The sequence below is a fragment of the Scleropages formosus genome, chromosome 23, assembly GCF_900964775.1.
Source record: "Scleropages formosus chromosome 23, fSclFor1.1, whole genome shotgun sequence".
NCBI lineage: Eukaryota > Metazoa > Chordata > Actinopteri > Osteoglossiformes > Osteoglossidae > Scleropages > Scleropages formosus.
The window spans coordinates 7,766,023-7,788,390 of NC_041828.1; the positions used below are offsets into that span (position 1 = coordinate 7,766,023).

Below are 22,368 nucleotides of genomic sequence, written 5' to 3' on the forward strand. Positions count from 1 at the left end.
GCCTGAGTGCGGCAGTCTGTCTCATTCCAACTGTTTGAGTGGTCCATGCCAGATGTGATCTGATACTTACAGATTAATCAATTCTCCAGGAGGTCCAAAACTTAGAAGGGTTGTAATCATAGGTGCATTCTGTCCCAAAGCTCAATATACACTCAAAGGCAGTTTTTCTGATGCAAAGTTTAAAGGCAGAGACATCCATGGACCACCTGACAGCTGGCTTCCACAAGGGGCTGAGCACACCATTGCACTGCATTCCCTAACAACTGATTGCCTCCTATTCATAATCTTGTGTGGGGTGAATGCTAGCGACTAGAGATCTGCCAGCTGGTCACAGTGCCCCCTGTTTAATTTTTTTTTTTTTTTCCCCCCCCCTCTTTCGGTGTTTAAATGGTAATACGTTACTGTCCAAACACATGCCTTGTAGGTTTGATCCAGGTGGGCAGGTGGAACCCCGTCCCCCTGTCGTATGTGACGGATGCCCCTGACGCCACAGTGGCAGACATGTTGCAGGATGTGTATCATGTGGTCACCCTGAAGATCCAGCTGCACAGGTAGAGTGATATACAACTTAAATGCAGGTACAGGTTTTTATACATCTCAGAAAGAGTTACAGGCTTGCTCCATCAAATGCCTTCATGCTCTTTTAGTTATCTGTACCATGTTCTTCTGGACATTCTTCTGTCCAGATGTTGAAATAATTCTTCAGTGTCTCCATTCAAGTATGTCTGCTTGACCTGCTGTGTTTGTGTATATGTTTGTTTCTTGTGACTCTGGGTATATTTCTTCTGGGGAGAACAAAAAAAAAAAATGTTTTATGCCATATGTCTCTGGAAGTAAAATGCAGACTTTGATTTCATAACATCCTTCTTTAGTGTAAAAAGAGTGAATGAAGTCTTTGACTTCAGTGTGCACTTTAAGTGTTCAGTTTTCCCCAGTTTACCCTTTCATCTTTCCATCTGATGAACAAGCTATTGGAATGGTGTGTACTTGCATTTGCACAGGAAGGCAGAACTGTCTTATCTATTGTACAGTCAAAATATGGCTCTGTTCAGAGGGCATGTACAGTGCGTCACTTGCTCTGTTGTTGCGCGTGTCATACTGTGGTACAATCCCAGCCCTGCTACCTTAAATTGGCCGAGCACATCAGAGCAGAAAGGTAGAAGTAACATGAAATAATAGTCGCCGTATGCAGCTGATGTATAATTCATGCATCAGCACAGCAGATGTGTTGTGTAAAGTAATTAACTAATCAGAACAATCAGGAGAGGGGTGGGGGTGGGGTGGGAGGGGTGGGGGGGAAAGAAGGCTCTCCAGATGGATCTGCTTCATGCCCTAAATGAAATCTCTGTCTTATAATAAGCAATGCTTCCAGCTCAACGGTGAGGCTTTGTCATGGTGACACTCATTCTCACCGTTCTTTCCTCCCTCCCTCTGACAGTTGTCCTAAGCTGGAGGACTTGCCCCCAGAGCAGTGGACCCACTCCACAGTAAGGAATGCCCTGAAGGAGTTGCTCAAAGACATGAACCAGAGCTCCTTGGCAAAGGAATGCCCCTTATCACAGGTACAACACTGCTGCATGCTGCCCAGCGTGGCTCCGCCCCTGCCCAGCTGCCTATGGAGCGTTCGCCATTGAAATGCAATTCCAAGAGTGACTCTCATTATTAAAATTAACGTTGAAGTATATTCAAGTCAGGCTGCCATATTGCCACTTCTTTTCCTTCTTCAAATGTAATGTAATCTGCAGTGCAGGCTCAATTCAATTTGTAGATGTCAGGTAGCCATTTCCTGTGTGCATGTGCATCCAGGCCGATGTAATGGATGGGATCGCTTCCAAATATAACCTTGAACTGCCAAGTATAACTTATACAAGCTGGTAATTCTACGCCTACAAGAGTTGATCAACAGCACTTTTTTTTTTTTTTTTTCCCTCTTCTCTCCCCTGGATACATATGACTACTTGTGTATATGTGGATGCTTGTGCTTCTTGAGATTTCACCCCCTTTCTTATTGACAGTGTTGGTCTATTAGTATATTAAAAAAAAAAAAAAGTCTTTTCTGAAAAGATCAGTTCTTACAAAGCTGTATCATGGAGCAACTGTCAGAATATTAGCATTGAGTACAGTGTTAATCCATTCCTGGGTGCTGGAGTGTATTGAATTGCCCTCCCAAGAACAACATTAATCATTTGAGCTGGAGGCATGTGCAAGTTTGAGAAGAATGTGGTAGAGTAATGATGTAAAAACTCCCTTGGTGTTAAGCCTGAGCACAGACACGAGGATGGAAATGAGAGCATTCACACAAGCTCAAGCAGACACTTCCAAAAATGCTGTCCCTCCGTAACGCTGGTGTTGCAGTTGGCCACTCTGGCTCCAGCACTCTGACGGCCCGCCTTTGATGAAGCCCTGCTCTTGGTTTTTGTGTCTAACCAGTTCCTGGGCTCGTTGGTTCATGATCTTAATACAGCACTGCACTTATTTTTAGCATGTATGAGTGGAGAGAGGGGCAGGAGAAAAAATAGTCAATTTCCTGAAATGCAATAGCTTGCCAGAAAAAAGCTGGGCATTGCATAAAATAATTGCACATTCTTTTAATTATTAATGGAAACAATTTTGATAATTGGTGCTTTGTAACGTGTGTTCCAACCCTGCTATGAACAACACTGACAGCCTCACAACTACTGTTTTATGAGACTATTGATAGTGACAGATGTAAAATACTGTATAATGCATGGAGCAGGAAAGTGTAACAGTACACTTATAGGTACTTCAGAGTGCAGCAGAATGCAAGTCTTACTTTAATAGTTATGACCGCTAGCGTAATGGCTTGTAGTATAGTAAATGGTTACGCCGTTTTGAAGTAAAACGGTGTATTTCAGCACACTGTGACTTTCCAAAGTCCCTCTCTGAGGAAGAATGAGGGAAATGTATAGTAGCAGAGTGGAAAGGTGATTTGTTGTTTGTTGACAGGATGCCATCTACACCCCTGAGTGGCGAGACTCGCCACCTCCACCCCCCAGACAGCTGGCTGTGCAGCATAGCAGCTGTTATTTCCTCACTGCAGAAAAATATTGATACATTCTTTGTATCGACAAGGAATGTAGATAACGCCACTTTGTTCGTTCAGCGCTTTTGCATTGTGTCCAGGTATCCGAGTCCTAAATGACCTATCTGAATTAAGCACACACAGAAAAATGTAGGTGTAAAACAGACCAGTTATTTGACTTTTTTAAAAATTTATTAACAGAAAGCAAATACATAGAAGTGGTTTGTGAAGAAAATGCAAAAACATAATATGATGCAGGAACAAAAGGTTACAATGTTTAGCAGGGGGTGGTCATGTACTACTATCAGAAAAGTTCCAGAGGCAACTAAGTGTTCCAGAAATTATTAAAACGATTCAATTGTAGAATAAATAACACTTCAGTCAACCACATATTTGTAAAGGGAGTTTCTGGTATGTGCAATAGAAATGTAGAGTAATTAACCTACCTAACCTATCATCAGAAACGTAATTTGGGTTTTAGTTCCACAGAAATATAGAAGGGGACCTGTAAAACTTTTTGCTCAAGATCTTGCAGTTGCATGAACACCATTCTAGTAAACTTGTATCCCTTCATGTTCCCAGAATAAATTTATCAAAGTGGCTTTACATTTTTTTTTTTCTTCCTCTGTTTTAACAAACTGCATGTGCATTCAGACTTCACAGTAAGTGGAGCTTTGAAACGGTCAGGTTTCATGCTTTTATGAATGTTTTGTGTCTCTAGCATAGAGAAGTAGCAGCTATGATGTTGGTTATTGTCTCATTATGCAACTACCTTGGGCAGTGTGCGCTTGTAGCTTTGTGTTCTTCTGGTGCATCTTGCCCAGAGGTCAGCTGCTAACTGAGTTGTCACGGTGTTCTCCCGGGGAATGGGGCTCAGCAAACGTGACAAGAAAGGGCCAATTCAGGAGACGGCGGTGATTGGCAACTTTCGTAGGATTAGCATTTTCCCAACATTAAGGCTCGTAATCCCCGAGACAGGAAGGTTAACAAATGGAGAAAGGGAATTACCTCTTCGTGGCGTATGCATTGAAAGGGTGTTTGCTTTTTTTTTTGGGGGGGGTCATTTGTCATTCTACATAGATGCCTTTGTGTTGCCTTTGTACAGTTAGGTGGATTTACATGTTGTGCGTGCTGGCCCTGTCATACTCTTGAGTGCCTTTCTTTATACCGTTGTTATATCTTCTGTTTTAAACTCAAACTCAGCATAATGAAGGCTTAGCATCCAGAGAAACAAGGCTGGCAAAGCTGTTCTGCTTGCACTTTTTCCATTTTAAAACGGCTAAAGACCCCAGACCACCCATCAAAGGGGTCTCCCCTAAAGTGCATTTATTCTATTATCCTTCTGCAAATAGTCCTCTGAAGACAGCTTTGTGGACTCGAACACATATGACTTTAAAGGGTTTTCTTCTGTTGTTGGTGAAAGGGATTATAATTAAGACATGTTAAAAGGGGGGGGGGAGCAACCCATCTTCACCACACAAAGGAAACCGGATATTTGGTGTGTTGGGTGCCTGCATAGTGGGTTCACGGGGGTGAAAGAGGCTGCTGGATCTAGGCACCTTCATGCACCGCTCCCTTTGATGGAAGGTACTGGAGATCGCTTTGCCAGATAGCGCTTTGTGAGTCTTCCTGGGCACCATGACAAGGTTGGTAGATGGCTATCACTTAAAGGGACCGTTTCAGCCCCAGTGTTTGCCTCTACCTGGCCTCTCCACAGTAGCAGGGCTACAGACACACAAGGATTCACGTTTGCTTTTTAAGTGCTTTGCTTACTGATATTCAGCCACTTCTGTCCTTGTACCCTTTTAATCATCGCCCCCCCCCCCCTTTCTTCACCCTCAACAATTATTGTGACATTTGTGCCAAGACAGTAAAATCAACAGTTTTGAGATGTTTTCTTTTTTCCTCAGGAATAATGCCGATGATTAACACTGATTATTATAAAGCAGAGGAGGTTTTTAAAGCAAAGATGCTTTATTTTATTTTTTTCTTCCTCCCCCCCCTTCCCTAGGTGCTAAGTAACGGCAGTTGAAATTGGTTGTCAGATCTGTAATTTTAGCATGGAATACCTCTAGTGTCTTCACTGCCAAATACATTTAAGTTTGGCCCGAAGCTGTTGACAAAAGAAAGACAGGCCTTTGTGAAAACAAATTTGGCAGTTACATACTGAGATATTTCACATAAAAGTGGGAAAAATATTTTTTAATACAGTGTACCTTAATATTGTATAATAAAGTAATACTTCCTATGAGACGCATGTAAACCACCTGTCCCCAATGCCCCAAATGGACTTTTACATCCAGCCATGTTCATCCCCTAAGTTTGGGGGGTTTTTTAAAATTTTTTTTTTTTTTTTTTTTTTTTTAAATCGACCTGACAACTGCAGTAGGTCATGGGAAAGTTTTGACAGCTTGTTGAATTTCCTTTTAGTTTGTGTACCTGTGCAGCCAACAGCAGACCTCATTTGCTCCTTCTGAAGAAAAAAAATTAATTAACCATTGGCATCGCACTTAGCTCTGAGGACGGGGCAAATGAGGCTGCGGTGACCTGCGTGCAGTGCTGAGAGCTGAACACACACAGGGCCTGGCCCTCTGTAATTAGGAGCACGGATCAGGTGAGACGAGGCTGACGCCCGTGCCTCCTCTTCTGCCAGGAAGAAACACGGCACCAGAAGGCTCTTTGTTCACATTTCCGTAGGAATGGTGAGAATGGCATACCTGCAGTATGAAAACAGATGGTTTAGTCTTTTGAATATTTATAACAATCAAACTCTATGCTATTTGCCCTCAGGGCAGCATGAACATCTTCAGTTTAATAAAAGAAAGTCTCTCTCCCTCCTGTTTGTGAAGAATGGATTAAAATAAATATGAAAAAATGAAAAGTGTAATCAAATGTAAAGATGGCACTGGATTGGGGGGGCTCTCAGCTCTGTGCTTTGAGATGCCTGTCTTTTCACATCAAGAAAAAAATTAGCTTTTATTTTTCTAGATTCTGGCAAATGACTTGTGTCCCGAAAGGCCCGTATTACTTCCTCTGGTTTTACCTGCTTTACCCGAGGCTATAGTTTAATATTTCTTAATTTCACCAGGTTTGCTATACGTTTGCATTGTGACAAGCATCTTAGACACCCTGGCCCGACTGACACAACTCTACTAAACATTTATTTTACACAGTGGAACTTGTAATAAAGGAATTAATTTGGGGTTGGTGTATAAAGAAAGAGATACATGGAGGTCTACATCTGTTAGGATTTTTCTTCCCCCTACTTCCTCCACCAGAGCAATTTTACTTTTTAATGATTTGTGGTGCATGTTATTTCGACACTGCACAGTTTCTCTGTATTGTGTTTGGTGGGTGGGTTGAGCCTTTCTAACCCGTATTTGTCCTTTCTTTGCAGAGTATGATTTCGTCCATTGTGAACAGCACTTACTATGCAAACGTCTCCGCAGCCAAATGCCAGGAATTCGGCCGCTGGTATAAACACTTCAAGAAGACAAAAGATATGATGGGTAAGCAAAAAGAAATGTAGGAGAAAGGGAGGGGAGAAAAAAAAAAAAAAAACCTGTTATGTTAGGAATTTTGTTTTGCAGCCCATCAAAGAGATGGGCATATAATGTGATCACCAGCTTGTGTGCGACGTTTCATGCCGTAATGTATCAGTTGCTTAGTCTAATAGTTTGTTTCTGTGTGCTTGTAACCACACACAGCAGAAAAGGTGTCATTTCTCCGTAAACTTACACCAGCGCCTTCAGTGTGGTTGCCAACGTGGTGAACAGACAAGCTCCCCCTCCCCGCTGTACGTGTGCCTCCTCTGTACAGCCTAACCCTGTCTCTCTTTCCTCACATTCACATATGTGCGCAGTCGTGTGCCAACCCTCTCAGCTGGAGGGCTACCTGGGCACCTGTGTCCTCCTTGACAGCCCCCGTGCCAACACAGTAGGTATGTCGCTCCCCTGGTGTAGAGCTCCTCTTGCCCACCATGGGCCCCTTGGCTCTCAATTTTTATGTAGCAGCAACCGTAACCAGCTTTCAGAACTACCGTTTTCAGTCAAAAGTCAGCCTCTTAACTTGCTAAAGTTCTTAACAGTGAGACATTCACAATAAACCTTAGCATCAGCTTTTGGGAGGGTAGCTGGTGGTGTAATGGTTAGAGCATCACCTTGCAGTCAATGGACTCGGGTTTCAATGCTTCTTCTGTTGTAGTACCCTTGAGCAAGGTACTTGCCCTGAATTGTAAAATTGATTTACCCGACTGTGTAAATGGGTAAATCATTGTACACTAAGCTTCTTAGAAACTAATCGAGGAAAGTGCCACCTAAGTGAATCAATAACAGATAATACACATGTTGAAGTCATCATAAATGTAAATATTTGTTGACAGTTGATTCTATCATAAGGATACACATAGGCCTCATTACCCAAAGAAGCATATCTGACTTGCCCTGGTAAAGTGGGGCTTTAGAGATGATAGCGGCTCAGAGATGTATACACACTGACAAAGAAACTACTGAGCAGATAACTTGATGGCTGGCTATTGCAGGCTTGGGGCCAAAAAAACTGTTCTGGGTAACTGTTTCCTCTTATTAACATTCTCAGAGTTTATTCTTTTTTTCTTTTTTCTTTTTTTTTTTGCTCCTCCCCTTTCGCCCCTTCTTAGTTGTCCTCTTGGCTGTTGCCCTCAGATTGGGGACTTTTACCTACATATAGAGGTGAAAATTCCTTGCTCACAGTTTATGAATACTTTGCAGAGTATTACCCTGGACAACAAACTTTTGAGTACCGTGCTCCTCAGAAACACGTTAAGTACCAACAGAGATGAAATAATTGACAGACCCAAGTCCAGTCCCCTAACTGTTATGTTCACCTTCTGCCAGAAGTGAGAGATTAAGATTATCCTCTTAGCATGGCTTTCTGTGCACCCATCATTTCAGCACATGTGAAAGGAGGGTTTATATGGCAGTGGGTTGCGCTGGTGCCTCACTGCTCCTGGGCTGTGGGTTTGGATGTGAGATTGAATTTGGCTCATGTGTGAAGTTTATGTATTCTCCCTGTGTTTGCTTGTGTTTCTTCTATGTGCTCTAATTTTCTCCCACCATCCAAATACATGTGTTTGAAGTGAATATGTGTGTCTAAATTGTCTCTTTGAAACTGTATGATGGCCTTATGGTCCCATCCAGGGTGTACCTTGCTTCATGTCCTGTGCTTCCAAGACAGGCTATGGACCACCGCAACGCTGTGTTAGGACAAGCAGATATTGCTTACAGATGATTTAGTTCTTGTCTGAAGACCCGTGAGGGGAAATTTCTGTTACTTCCCAAAGGTCCTTGTACTGGAAATCGTACAGTCCTGTGGACTGCCATGTCACACCCCAGGGTCCTTTGCTCAGTGCCACCTTTATAGCGCTGCTCATGTGCACACTGCTACTGCATATGATGAAGGTACTGACTGAATTGCGTATTTTTAATCAGGTTTCCCCTCACGAAAGGATAGGTAACTGTTGAGACTCCACAGAAAGATTCCAGTCTCGGGTGATTTCTAACAGAGGCCTATGTTAACTGATTTTCACTACATCCAGCATCCACTATTTCTTGATTGCATTCTAATACATTTTTCTTTAATGCTCAGCACCATAAGACAACCTCAGAATTCCCTGCTACTTCTGGAGTGCTCAGCTCTGTGTGTGTGTGTGTGTGTGTGTGTGGTTCCTTCATTTCAAACAAGCTTTGTAAAGACAAACCACAGTGCAAGGGAGAATGAGGTGGGGTGTGGGGTTGTGGGATTATTTGTGAGCGGAGATTTATACCTGAGTGTTGTTGCGCCTCCGCCCCCCCCCCCCCCCCCCCCTTCCCTGGAGAGTCAAAAAGAACAGTTTCAGCTGCCTTTGTGCTTTCTGACAGTTTCAAAGGTTTATTTGCTTGTAATTGTTGAGGGTTTTCGTATTTCCACCTACTGCGTAACCCTCCCCCGCAGTCTCCTTTTCTACCTGACTCAAACTGAAATATTTATGTTCTTTGAAGATTTTTTTCCATAACACGGGGTACATTGATTTCCCATAGGCCCCTTTCTTGAATCTGTTGTTAAACCTCGTCATCTTAAGGGCCAAAACGGCAGTGCTTGCTTGGCTCCCGCATTTCGCTTACCACTGTAAGTGTCTCACCTGTTAACATTTTCAGGGCATTTAATCAAAGACACAAATCAATTTTTAACATTGAAAGTTTATTTATAATTCATTTATATATCTTTATGGCATGGAAATGGGCAATCAGTTTCATTCACCATGCTGAACATACAGCGTAGTCCTTGCTCAGTGCAAGTAATGACGAGGAGTTGAATGGTCACAATTTTAGCTATTCCTCAGCCATCCCTAGTGTCCTGTTAGTCAACTTGTGTACCATTTTTGTAAGTAGATGTATGAAAAGGTAATTCAGGTGCATTGAGGATGGTGTGACCACAAACTGTGTCACAACCCATTGCTGAATAGTGTCCTGGCCAACTCCTTTTTACAACTCGCATGATCCTCTCCCAGAGTGTTGTCATCAGCTGATTTTTTTTTTTTTTTGTGAGCTGCTCAGTCCTGGAGATTCAGGTTATACACAGAAGGCCCTTCATCCAGCGCCAGTCCCAAAGTCCTTTGCGGCACTCTTGCAAATTTGATTGAATGCCATTTTGTTTTATGTGCCCATTTCAGACAGCCTGAGCCTGCCATTCGGTCAGCGCTTTATCAAACATGGATTCTGAAGGCATTAAGTGTCTGTGGCCTGCGGTTGACCTTAAGGCCTTGCTGCATTTACAGTAGAAACTGTTTTATCTCTTTTCCTTGGCTTGCCTGATGCTATGGTTTGTCTAGCTCAACAGTCCCACTGTAATGAGCAGAGCCTTATCCCCACGCCTGCATTTGAAGCAAGGAAATTGTGGCAGATTGGTTGAATTCGCAGTCCACTTTCAGAGGTTCTGGCTCTGTAATCTGCATTTAGTCGTGTTGTCGACAGTGTTGGTTTCGTTCTTTTGGTGCTAAAGTATTGTTTTACATCCATATCATGCTTCATTTCCATTTTCTTCTCTTCAGCGGAGATGGACAGCCTATCGGACCTTCCCCCACCAGGCGCCAACCACGTGAGCTACAGCCAGCAGCCCATACCAGGCAGCACCGCAGAGCAGCCCCCGTCTTCGCCTGCTCCGCTGTCCCATGGTGGCCAGCCTTCGGTCCGTGCTCAGCTGCCCGGTCTACACCCTGGCCTGGTGTCCACGCCCATCAGCCCACAGTTGGTGAACCAGCAGCTTGTCATGGCGCAGATCCTTAACCAGCAATATGCTGTCAACCGCCTCTTGGCCCAGCAGTCCCTCAGCCAACAGTATCTGAATCACCCACCTGTCAACCGGGCCCTTGGCAAACCACTGGAGCCACAGGGTGCTGCCAGTGCCGAAGTGTCCTCTGAGATCTACCAATGGGTGCGTGATGAGCTGAAGAGGGCAGGCATCTCCCAGGCTGTGTTTGCTCGCGTGGCCTTTAACAGGACACAGGTAAGAGGCTGACCATTTGCCTTGGTGAAACAGTTGTCTCTCCTTGTGCTCCATTTTGATGAGGTCCAGCTGCTTGTCCTTGTGCTGTACATTGAAGAGGTGCAGCTGGCTCTCCACATTCAGGACCATTTAATAGTAGTTCTCCAGGTCACGTGATGAGATGTGTGTCTTAACATTTTGGTAGATATGCTGCAGGACTGCCTCATGAGTGACTTGTGGTCATCATTGTGAAACTGAGTGTCTCTTGCGCTTTGTTCTGCTGTCATTATGGCTGCCAGTCCCTACCTGGCTGAGCTTTTATTGGACCTGCAGTAAATATGTTACGTGGCTCTTGTGGGGCACTGAGTGGCGTTCATGGCGGCCATCGTTTCACTGAGTCATCATTTGTTTTCAGACCAAAGAATGCCCTGGTGCATTTCCTGGAAGGCTGAGGAGATTTGATCTCTTCATCTTGCAGCCTTATCCTCTTCATCTTAGAATTGCAAATGCGTAGGAGGCATGAGGCCTGCGTCAATGTCACTCATGTTCACGTCACAACCCCTACCCCCCAAAACACACACACCCTCCACCCAAATATCAGTGCTGACAGTGGGCAGCTGAGGTGACCCTCACACTAGCGTCAGTTTGGGTGTTGGTGCCTCATTACTGTCAGTCTACCGTTGCAGTCACTGGAGATGGTTATCTCTCACGTCACTCAGTCGCTTATCGGAGAAAGGCACGCCATGAGGCCTTTCGAAACAAAATGGGGTCATAGACGGTCTTCCCAGGGCACGTCTAGGGAATATAGCAGTAGAGAACCCCCCCCCTCCGTCCAACACCCACCACCCCTTCTCTCCTGCAGTCGAGAATTAGCCCACGCAAATCGGTCTGTGGAGGCGGAGCCCGCGATGCCGAGGCAAAGCCTTGCATTGTTATTAAAGGCAATTATTAGAACAATTTACCCTTGAATTCCTGTTGAGATTGAGCACCATGACAACGGTGGTGAGACAGAGGAATGTCGCCACAGTAAACGCACCTGGCCACCTGCCAGCCAGGGAGGGGCGGTGCGGGGAGGGCACTGGGGGATGGTGTCAGTCACGTACCACTGTCAAAACCATACGACTGCACTGTGCAGCTCAGGGAAAGATAATGTCTGAAGATATTCTACAAATTTATTGTGTGTTTGGGGGGGAGTTGCTGTAAACCAGAGCTCTCCTCTGTGCCTTTGAAGTTACACGGGTGATAAAATCTGCTGGGATCGGTGATTTCGCTAGGAGAGCGCGACCAGACAGTGGAGGTTTTGTGCAAATTGGCAGAATTCCTATTTACCCACCATAGAAGGAATTTTTAACTGAGCTTTTCAAAGCTCTGACCATCTTTGCGTTGGTTCCACGGTGTTCTAATGAATGCTCCTTGTGGTGGCACGCTTGGTCGTGTTGGTAACAGAGGGTTTCATGGGGGTCCACCACCCTTGTCGGCCCATGATCTCTCTGGCAACTTTGTTGGGGCCTGTGGCTGGAGTAAGTGGGCTGTGTTCTTCCAATGACCTGACTTTTCCAGAATACAAATTCTGCAAAGAATCTTATATCGCAGAAAACCCTTTGAAATTGTGGGTTTTAGTAATACTTTTCCTTACAATGATGTAGATGCTTTAGTACTTTGTCTCTGAGTGTCCTGCATCGTATGACTGGTTTGACACATCCCCTCCTTTCGGTAACTTGGGAAATCTTTTTTTAATGCAAGATATTCTGTCTCTTTTCTCTAAATTCTGTCATGGAGACTTATTTGTTTTTTTTTCTTACTTTTGATGACAGAACCAGACCTATGAAATCTTAAGCAGTCTTTTATGTGAAGCAGGGCAAATGTGGTCACATTATAGTAACATGGCGACTGACCTTCCTCCCTGAACCTATACTTGCTCGGACACGCATCCATTTCTCTGCCGTGACAGAGCAGGTCCACAGCTCTGGCTCTGGGTCCAGACCCCTTTGAACCAGAACAACTGTGCCTTGTCAGAGCTGGAGGTTGATTGGCACTGCGTTCGGTCAGCACACGTTACCACTTTCACCACCGCAGACCCTAATATAGACTCGGGACAGACTTGATTACAGTCAGAATCCACTGCTTACACAAGCCAAATGTCAGTGTGCCTTATCGGCAACTGTGGAATAATGTAATAACACACTAATATCTAATTCAATTTGTTTGACTGTGTTTTGAGGCTGATTGCAAGATGCCTATGTGTAATATAGAAATGTATGTAAAGCAAAATACAAATGTGCCAGTGTTTTTACTTATTTTATTTAAACTATGATTTTGATGTCTTATTTATTGCAATTTCAGAAACAGAGCCAATTATTTTTGGTGTTGAAATCATCCCCGAATAATTTTAAGTTTTACAATTTTTTTTTATAGTCTTTTTCAGACCGAACCTGATACAGTTCAACACACTGAATTGCCGTATGTTTATTGTGCCTCCCTTGGGCTCTTTACCTTCATGGCTGGATGGATGCTAACAGCTCTGTGCTTACAGGGGCTGCTGTCAGAGATCTTGCGCAAGGAGGAGGACCCGAAGACGGCATCGCAGTCCTTGCTAGTGAACTTGCGTGCAATGCAGAGCTTCCTGCAGCTGCCCGAAGCCGAGCGTGACCGTATCTACCAGGACGAGCGTGAACGGAGCCTGAGCGCCGCTTCGGCCATGGGCCCCGCACCACTCATTAGTGCTCCGTCTCCCCGACCCACCCAGGTGTGACCACCCCACCCATTTCCCTTTGTAGAGTTCACCTGCAGGAAGAGCACATTCTTCATAAAGCCCTTCTGGTGTAGATCTGTTCGCTGTTTGTAGAAGAGCAGCTGATTGGTTCAGCAGCAGCGCATTTGATAGTGGTGTAAATGCCCAAGGAGGTATTACCTCAATCACACAGAGTGACTGAGTGTAGACGAAAGGCTTCATCTTGCTACACGTATTAAATGTGAAATTCTGCTCTCTTACAACCTGCACTGAACTGTCGGCACAGCCAGCAGTGTAGGGAAACTTTCCGAGGCTATACTCTTTCTAGGTCAATGTTTATAAATTTTTTTCAAATGGCTGTAGAGTACTGTGAATCCTGGTGGGTGATGTTTGAACAACTCAGGGACTGCAGACTTGTCTCCCACTGCCACCTTTTTTTTTATTTTATTTTTATTAAATAAAAAGCCATGAATTGAGTTTTCCTCTTGAGCAGGTTTTCAGTGTGGTTGAGCCCGTTGTCTCCTTGCTGAGAGTGCGGGACAAACTGGGCCTTTGTCAGCACTACTCTGGAGAGATCGTTCTGTTGGGGATGAAGAGTAGCCCTTTCCCCTGTGTGACATGGGCAGGGAGAATCCCTGAATATTGCAATCAGTTGTCTCTGGTTTCTTGCGTGTGTGCGTGTGTGCGCACGCACGCATGTCTGTGTGTCTGACCAGTGGCGCACTCCCTGGTTGTGCAGTTAGCAAAGAAAAGCCACCCAGGAGGCGGAACTCTATTCAGATGTTGCACAAAGTACAAAAATCCATTTTCTATGGAGAAAGCCAGACGGTAAACTTAGCAGGGAGTTACTTACAAGGGTTATTTTTGTCCAGAGCAGTCTAGTGCTGAGCAGTATTGTAGGGAAACGGGTAGTGCTGGGGCCTCACAGCTTTTGAGTTATCTGAACTGCTTGAATCTGGTTCAGTCTGTGTGGAGTTTGCTTGTGTTCCCTGCATTTGATTGGCTTTTTCTTCAGGTGAACCAGTCTCTTCACATAGTCCAGACATGTTTCAGGTGAACTGGTGACTAAATTGCCTATAGTGTGCGTGCGTGTGTGTGCGCGTGATGGCCTTTCAATGGACTGACATCCTGTCCATACTCTGCCTCACACCCTGTGTCTTTGGAACCGACATCGGACAACATCACTGCTGCGTTACACGCATGGTTATTGATAATGATCGTAAAATGCTGTATCTGCACTTTTAGACCTTTTTGCCTCCATTTTCTGTCTAAATTGACTATTTACATGTATAACGAGTATTAAGGGAGAGCAGGTGAGTAAGATTCTTTTGAGATGGGGGCGTATTACTCTGATTAGTATATCAGCGTCCTTCATTTTCCTCCTTACTGGTGCTTAGGGATCTCTAGAGTAAGTCAGACATTGACACGCTCTGGCAGATGCATGTCCCCCAATCCGATGAGCTGTCTTCCACATGTTGAGCTCACTGCGTGCACTTGAGTCCTGATGGGTCCTCACTTGAGCCCATTCAGTTACAACAGCCCTTGTCGCCGAATGCACGCTTACTGAGCACTTGCATTTCCCCAGGCTTCAGAAGACACAAGAATCTGTAGATACACAGTAACCTTATTCATCTTTCATGTCTCATGTGTCTTCAGCGAACAAATATGCAGTGTTTCATTACTCACCTGAAAGGTTTCAGGAATGGATAGATAGTGCTGAGCGTCACTGGTTGTTCTTTTTAATTTAATAGTATGGTATATAGGTGGTAAAGCGTACCACACTTGAACAATTATCTGAACACTACCAGGTAATGATACCACTAACAATGCTGAGATTTATTTGCTCTAAATGCAGTATTAGGGGGTGTGTGTCTGTGTCTTGGGGTAACGGTGGGGGTTGGAGCATGCTCAGTGCACGTGGCTTCTTTGGATAACTTGATTTGTGTGTGTGTTTGTGTGTGTAGTGGGGGGGCGGGGGACAGTCTGCCCAGCAGGTTGTTATGTTCTGTGTGCTAGAGAACACCATACAACTGACAGCTGGTTGCAGGAAAACACCAGGGGTTCAAGGAAGGTCGTGTGCGCACGTGTACGCCTACAGGTACACTGCCCAGCAGCATTCTGCTCTCTTCAGCCCCGTTCTTTCACCACGCATACATGCTGTCTGATGCTCGAGGAGGGAAAGGTTGTTTGTGGTTTTTTTTTTTTTTTTGCGCACTGGAAATGCCCACCATGGCAACCTTTGCCTCTCCAGAGAGAGATTGTTTTCCATCCAGCTCTGAGCTCTGCTTATAACTCTGTTGTATGGATAAATGTCATCGTGTCCAGTTCTTTTCATTCTGTTATAGTAGACTGTTCTTAGTCTTTGCGCAGAACATTCTAGGAGAGTGTCTGCGAAAGATCCACCGTCGTTCCGTCAGCTGTGCTTTGTGTCGAGTGCTTGTTTTGTGTTGGTGATACACAGTGCCCCAGGGTGCACATTCTAAGCTGAATGCTTGCATGGCATTTGATATTTTTCATTGCGCTCTGATCTGATTGCCCCTCTTTCCTCACCCTGCAGCCTAGGAGGGAAGACTGCAGCAATGCCAGGCAGGACGAGTGGCACCCGCGCATCCCTGTCGGAGTCTCTCCTGTAAGCGCCCACCCCTCCTGAATCTTTCAGTCAGATAAGGTTTTTCCACCACTCACGAGGATGCCCTGATGGCTGCTCTCAGGGCTGCTCTTTGAGCACGTTGGGCATTGCTTACAGTCAGGCTACGATGGAGCTCCACCTGGGGAGGCTAGGAAGGTGGTGTGCTCTCATGCCTTACCACGTCTTGGTGTGCCCATTGAGAATGAGCCATCCGTCACTTCTTGCTCCATAATCCGACATGCCCCATTCATGAGATGAGTCATGTGGTCCTTGACATGATCCAGTGAGACAAGTAACTTTCTCCCTTCTACATACCTGTACCCAGGCAAAGTTGTCGCCACTCCCCAGCGAGCGGAACGGGAAGTCCGAGAGCTGCGTGCTGAACATCACTGCCTCCATTTACGATGAGATCCAGCAGGAGATGAAGCGTGCCAAGGTGTCGCAGGCCATGTTCGCTAAGGTGGCTGCCTCCAAAAGCCAGGTACCAACCTCTGTCATCCAGACATAAAGCAAACACACTAACAGGGGGAGCACAGTAACTTTACTCTCTAAGTATTTTTAGGCTTTTTTTGGAATGTGCATTAGATCTAGTCATTCATCAAACATCTGGTAAGGGAAAGCTTCCATCTATTCTCCTACATTTACTGAAAATATGCCTGTATTTTGATATGGTTTGATATGAAGCCAGAAGTTTGTGGAATGTGGTGTATATTGGATGCACTTTTTAAAAATGTCAAACCCAAGAGGGTAAAGGAGTCGTGGATACGACCACAGAGTGCAACTTTGAGCCTCATCCTCTCGCTGGGGGGGGGGTCTGTTATTATGGGTGGGAGCTGAGCAGACAGTGTTTCAACATAAAACAGCAGTGTTTTTATGAGAGCTTATTCCTGACAGTCCTTCTGCACACAGCGTTAACTCGCCCGACTCGAGCCCGACTAACGGCCCGCTCGAGAGTAATGACTGTCATTGGCATCCGTAATAACGTGTGTACTCGCCGTTTCTGCTTTGCAGTTAATAAAGGCAGCTCACATCTTTTATGCAAGCATAGTTTAGCGTTCGCCAAATTTGATGTGACAAATGAAAAAGAGAGCTCGGAGGAGAGGCCCTGATGATCTGGAAGTATCAGCAGATTATAGCAGCAGATAGCTTTGTTTTAACAAACTGCAGCCTGATGAACAAGGCTTTTTTTTTTTTTTTTTTTTTTTTTTTTTCTTCCTCCTCCTTTCCCCCTAGCTAAACTGTTCTTTTTAGTGCTTATTTTTGACTGGGAGACATGGAACAGCACATCCCATTCATTGCTGGTACGAATGGCAAGCCAGATAAGAACTGCGCTTATTATGCAGCTGAAAGGGGTCCAGGGAGGGATGTTATGGCCAGCTTGTTCTGGTAGTGTGGTCTCCTTCACCAGCTGATGCTCACTCCCTCCCGTCTCCCCCACCATTTCCCATCTTCCCCTGCCGCTAGCTAGTTTGAGCTGATTGGCTGCACTGACTCGTCCTGGGCCCGCCCCTTAGCCATACTGTCTGCGAGTAGTTAGAGGGTGAGGGAAGGCGGGGTCACAGCGGCACTCCCCAGTTGTCCATAAAGGTTTTGGCATCCCCAGCCTTTAGACCCATGCAGGAATTCGCAGTGGTGGCACGTGGCACCGGACTCCTGGGGCGCTGGCACATTGGGTGTGGGTTGGCGCACGCCTCTGCTTTGTGGTTCTGTGCAGCAGGCCCTCAAAGAAGGGGAGCAGGACACTCGCTGTCTGACTCTCTTGCTCCCTCTGTCACGCAGCCGTATGGTTCCTTCTCAGGGTGAAGTAGACAGACCTCTGTGTGTCACAGTGTATTTTTTCTGTATTGCTTTATTGGCTTCTGTGTTGGGGGCGTGGTGGCGCAGTGGGTTGGACCGGGTCCTGCTCTCCGGTGGGTCTGGGGTTCGAGTCCTGCTTGGCCTTGCGATGTACTGGCGTCCCGTCCTGGGTGTGTCCCCTCCCCCTCCAGCCTTACGCTTGTGTTGCCGGGTTAGGCTCCGGTTCCCCACGTCCCCGTATGAGACAAGTGGTTTCAGATGGTGTGTGTGTGTGTGTGTGTGCGCGTGCGTGCGTGCGTGCGTGCGTGCGTGCGCACTTCTGTGTTGTTTACGATATCTCAGAAATTTTTAATTTTTTTTTTTTTTTTTTTTTTCTTTTTTAGACAGAAGTTGAGGTTGGGTTATTCTTAATTTGAATTAGATACTAATTTAAAGGTAGATACTTGCGTATTGCAACCTTGGTTATCGTATTTTGTCTTAAGGAAGTTTAGATAAGTTAATTTTTATGATATGTTTAATATTCCAAATTCAGATTCCACTTGAAACCAAAATATTTTCCTGAGATATAATAATGTGTGCTCCTGGTTGTGCCCTACATAGGCTTTACAAATTTAACAAACGGCCTATGGTACAATAACAAGCTGCTAAAAATTCAAAAGTGAGCATCTGGTATTACAGGCTTCACCCCACAGTCCCACACATTGTAACTGTGGCTAAAACGGTGTAAAAGGAGTTGTTCACCCTCTTCAAAGACAAACCAGACTTTACGTTTCTTTCAGCCTAGGCTGTTGAGAAAACTGGCAGAGTCGTTGATGTTCTGGGACCACGAACAGGGCTGTTATGGATGCCGTCAGCTCGTACTCGGGGGGCCTGTGGTCCCACACAGCTGCTGCCGCCTCCTCCAAAGAGACCACCTGCATCACAGGGTGTTCCCGAGGGGCCTCAGAGGGGCTGTCGATGCTGGTGGTGCGCTAATGAGGCTAACTGAGGAGTGAGCTAGCAATGGGCAGAGCAGCCTGCGGCTGGAGAGGAGGGAGCTGTGTATGTAGTGGAGGGGATGCTTGTCCAACTCAAGCATCATTTGATTTGTGTCTCTGTCCAAATCTGCACCTATTTAGAAAGTAACTGTTTACTCACCGGTCAGGGTATTTGCCTTTTGGCGCGGCACTGTTTTAACAGCCCTGCAGTATATCAGCTAATACAAAAAGCGCTCGGTTTATGCCAAGCTACAGCGTGAAGGGAGTGAAAAGGTTTTCTGTCGTTCAGTGGCGATTGGATTAACAGGCAGTCAACCTTTCTGCTTCTCCAAGGGGGGAAAACCCTGAATGAGTTACTGTAGGTGCCACAGCAATGCCAGATCATGGTCCCTGCCAAATAAATAAATAACCGGCAGCCCGGAGGGCAGGTTGGGTAGTTTTGCTCTGGTTTCTGTGGCAACAGAACACTGAATGTCATTCCGTGGCCATACACTGGAGAGGCGGTTCAGCCTAAAACTGGATTGCTTGTTTACCAGCAACATTCTCGTTTTTGGACACGGACAGCTTCACGTTTGTCCCCTGTCTTTCTCTACGGAAGGCCGTCAAAAGCGACGCGAGGCTCGCTGGAACGGAAAAGGGCCTTTTTGGCATTTATTAATTGATTTATCTATTTATCTGGTTGCTTGGATATTAGGTTTCCATAGAAACGGCCGACAGAAGCCTTTGCTATTCTGTGTATCGAGGGGCACAGTTTTGCGAACTGGAGACCCAGACTTCTGAATAATTAATTCAGCGTGTGAGTTTTCACCCAAAAGCAAGCTGTCCCTGGAACAAGCTTCTCCTTCTATCCCCATACGCACCAGGGCGCCCCTGCCTACATGGCGCTGTATTTCTTTTATGCATTCTGCTCTCTTCCTCATTCCTTCTTCCTCTCTCTTTTGGTCTCATTGTATAATGTCACTTCCGTGTGCTCTGTAGCTCCATGTTTTTAGTTATGCATATACGCCTAATTCAGTCTGCCATCTTTACGCCCTTTTAGAAAACTACTGTAAGATTCCCTGAAAACACCAATTCACACAATTTAATGACATTCTGTACTTTGTTCAGATCAGGTAGCAGAGACGCAGGTGATGGGCTTGGCATCTCCCACGTTTCGGGCTCCGGCTTCTGTAGCCCTCACCCGGCTCCCTGGTAGACCACACAGGGCTTGTTCTGAGTCCCGTTCTCACTAATCTGATCAGGCAGGCAAACGCACCGGGAAAAGCACTTTAATGATCCCCCTAATTACCTCAAGTCAATACCAACTGTATTATTAGACTCAGAGAAAATATTCCATTAGGGTCCCCCCACAGGACTCTCCGCACTTGCTGCTGTCACGCGTTTTCCCCCCATCCTCCTCCCCACCCCCCTCACTCGTGATTAATTTTATTTACACGCGCAGGAGCGCGCGAGGTCGCACCTGCAGCCCCGAGCCGCCCGCCCGCCCGCCCGGCCCCCCGGCCCACCCGCTTAATCAGATGTGTCATAATTACCATTCTGCGCGCCTCTGACACGCACGGCGAAATGCTCCAGTTCAACTGCCGCTAGCAGAGCTGCCAGATGCAGCAGCAGGGCTCTGCTGCTCCGGAGGCATTAGGCCCCGCTCCAGGCCGCCTCCTTTTCCTCTGTTTCCCCTCCTCCCCTTCTCTCCCCTTTGTCGCTCCGTCTCCCCTCCCTCCCCCCCCCCCCCACTCTCTGCCCCTTTGTTGCCCCCTGGGGAGACACTCGTGCTGGCGTGTCACGTAAAACCTTAGCACCCTGTGCGTCTGATAAACGCAGATTAGATGATGTTGGCTTTTTTTTTCCCCCCCCCCCTCCCCTTCTTTTTCCCCACCGCCACAGGCTGATCAAATTTTGTTTTTTGTTAACCTTGGTTTTTAAACCGTGCGCAGCCAGGCAAGGGGCAGTGTTGTTTTGTTCTGTCCTTGATCGCTGAAATTCGATACCACTGTCGCCTTGCTCAAGTTTTAATTGTGCTGCAATTTACCGAGCCCCTGAGTTTGCTGATTTTTAAAGAACGTCATTTTTATTTATGAGCCGTTCCAGTTCACCTGTGTAGTGGAAGATCTCCGATAGAAAGGTTATTGTTCCACCCTCTAAGTGGACAGTTCCCATGCTGCTGTCTTCCCTGTTGTCTTAGCAGGGGGCTTCTAGCCTTAAGGCTATTGGTTCAAGCTCCACTCGCTGCTGCTGTTGCTACGTGCTTGAGGAATGTACTTGGCCAGCTGTATGCAACTTTTGAACACTAAGTCGAACTATTATGTGGTATAATACTACCACCGATCAAATGTTACCAGTGCAGCTCTTATAATAAATATAGCTTTTGTCTCATACCTGTTTTGGTTCTAGCAAGGCACATGATATCCAAAATATTTTAGAGCTAAATGCTGTTTGTTTTTTATCTGGTACTGTAGTTATTACTCAAATTTTGCTGCACAGCGAAATCGTACTAAATATAGTCTTAACTTGTAAGTGCTTTGTGACACTGACTGTACAGTTTAAATGCTGGGTTATAGGGCAGCTGTGTAGGGTAGTGAGTAGAGCTGTTGCCTTGCAATCACAGGACAGAGGTTCAAATCCTACATCCTGCTGTATGCAGTGGCCTTGATCAAGTTACTTACACTGAACTAATTCTGTAAAAGTTACTCTACTGTATAAATGGGTTAATGAGCAGCTTAGCGTTAAAGCTCAACATTTTAAGATGCTTTAGTAAAAACTTCAGCTAAATAGGAAAAAGGCATTTTGTTTTGAGGCATTTTTTCACATACAGCACCTACTTTGAGCACTGTGGACTGTTGTAAAGGTTTAGTGTTTTCGCAGTGGGCTCTCTGCACACAGCCTTTGTACAGTGGGAAGAGGGACTTGAATTTGGAGCTGGACGTCACTGCTGCTGTTCGTGATGTTGCTAAGAGGTGAGACGTGCTGTCCGTTATCCCCTTACTGCGGTCCCTCCCATCTTTAGTCTTTACACGGGTGTCCTGTGTCGCTGCTACACTTGTGGCAGCATTAGAACCGCTACATTGGCAACGGGGACTATAGTAATACAGTGACTCTGAGTTAGACGCTGCAGTGTCCCATCTCAGGAAATGCTGTATAGCGATGTCACGTGTCATCGTGACTGTGATGTTGCTAGGGCAACGGGTCGGGTTGACCAAGTTCATGGTGATTTTTGGGTGTTAGGTGGTTGGGAAATTTGCCCATTCTCATTCCTGTGTAGCTTAGTCTTTGCCAGAGAAATTTGAATAACTGCCCAGAGCCTCTCCCCCCCCACCCTCAAAAAGATTCCCGCAAAATGGGCTTGTTTTGAAATCTATTTTCAGCACGTTTGCTTATTGTTGCAGGGGATTTAAATGCACCGTACAGGACAGGGATGAGAGTGTGTCCTGTTCCTCGCTGTCGCAGATGTAAAGCGGCAAGCTGCCACATGTGCACTTGCCTGTTAACGCAGAACGCTGGTTTAGGGCCCAATAACAGGTTTTGACACAATGTATTATCTCCTGCTTTCATCTGTGTGACATTGTCTGTTTGCGCTGGGGACATGCCAAGAGTGTGACAGGAACAATAACTTGTAATTTTTTATTTTCAATTTTTCCCCACCCCCGTCATGGATATGTTGCTCTCCTGTGCGGCCATGTTGTTCTGAAGTGGGCCC

General features: G+C 45.7%; 1 protein-coding gene across 5 annotated transcripts in view; it reads left to right on the plus strand.

The window, feature by feature from the left end:
* satb1a (SATB homeobox 1a) overlaps positions 1–22,368 on the plus strand; it is a 49,276-nt gene that overhangs the window by 19,522 nt on the left and 7,386 nt on the right. For 3 of the 5 annotated variants that reach the window (XM_018750401.2, XM_018750399.2, XM_018750400.2), the window contains exons 4-11: positions 425–551; positions 1,439–1,562; positions 6,441–6,552; positions 6,906–6,983; positions 10,110–10,564; positions 13,077–13,289; positions 15,832–15,903; positions 16,229–16,384. In XM_018750401.2, the coding sequence (XP_018605917.1) occupies positions 425–551; positions 1,439–1,562; positions 6,441–6,552; positions 6,906–6,983; positions 10,110–10,564; positions 13,077–13,289; positions 15,832–15,903; positions 16,229–16,384 (1,337 nt within the window). The remainder of the gene's footprint in view (positions 1–424; positions 552–1,438; positions 1,563–6,440; positions 6,553–6,905; positions 6,984–10,109; positions 10,565–13,076; positions 13,290–15,831; positions 15,904–16,228; positions 16,385–22,368) is intronic. The other 2 variants (XM_018750402.2, XM_018750403.2) reach the window with 2 other exon arrangements.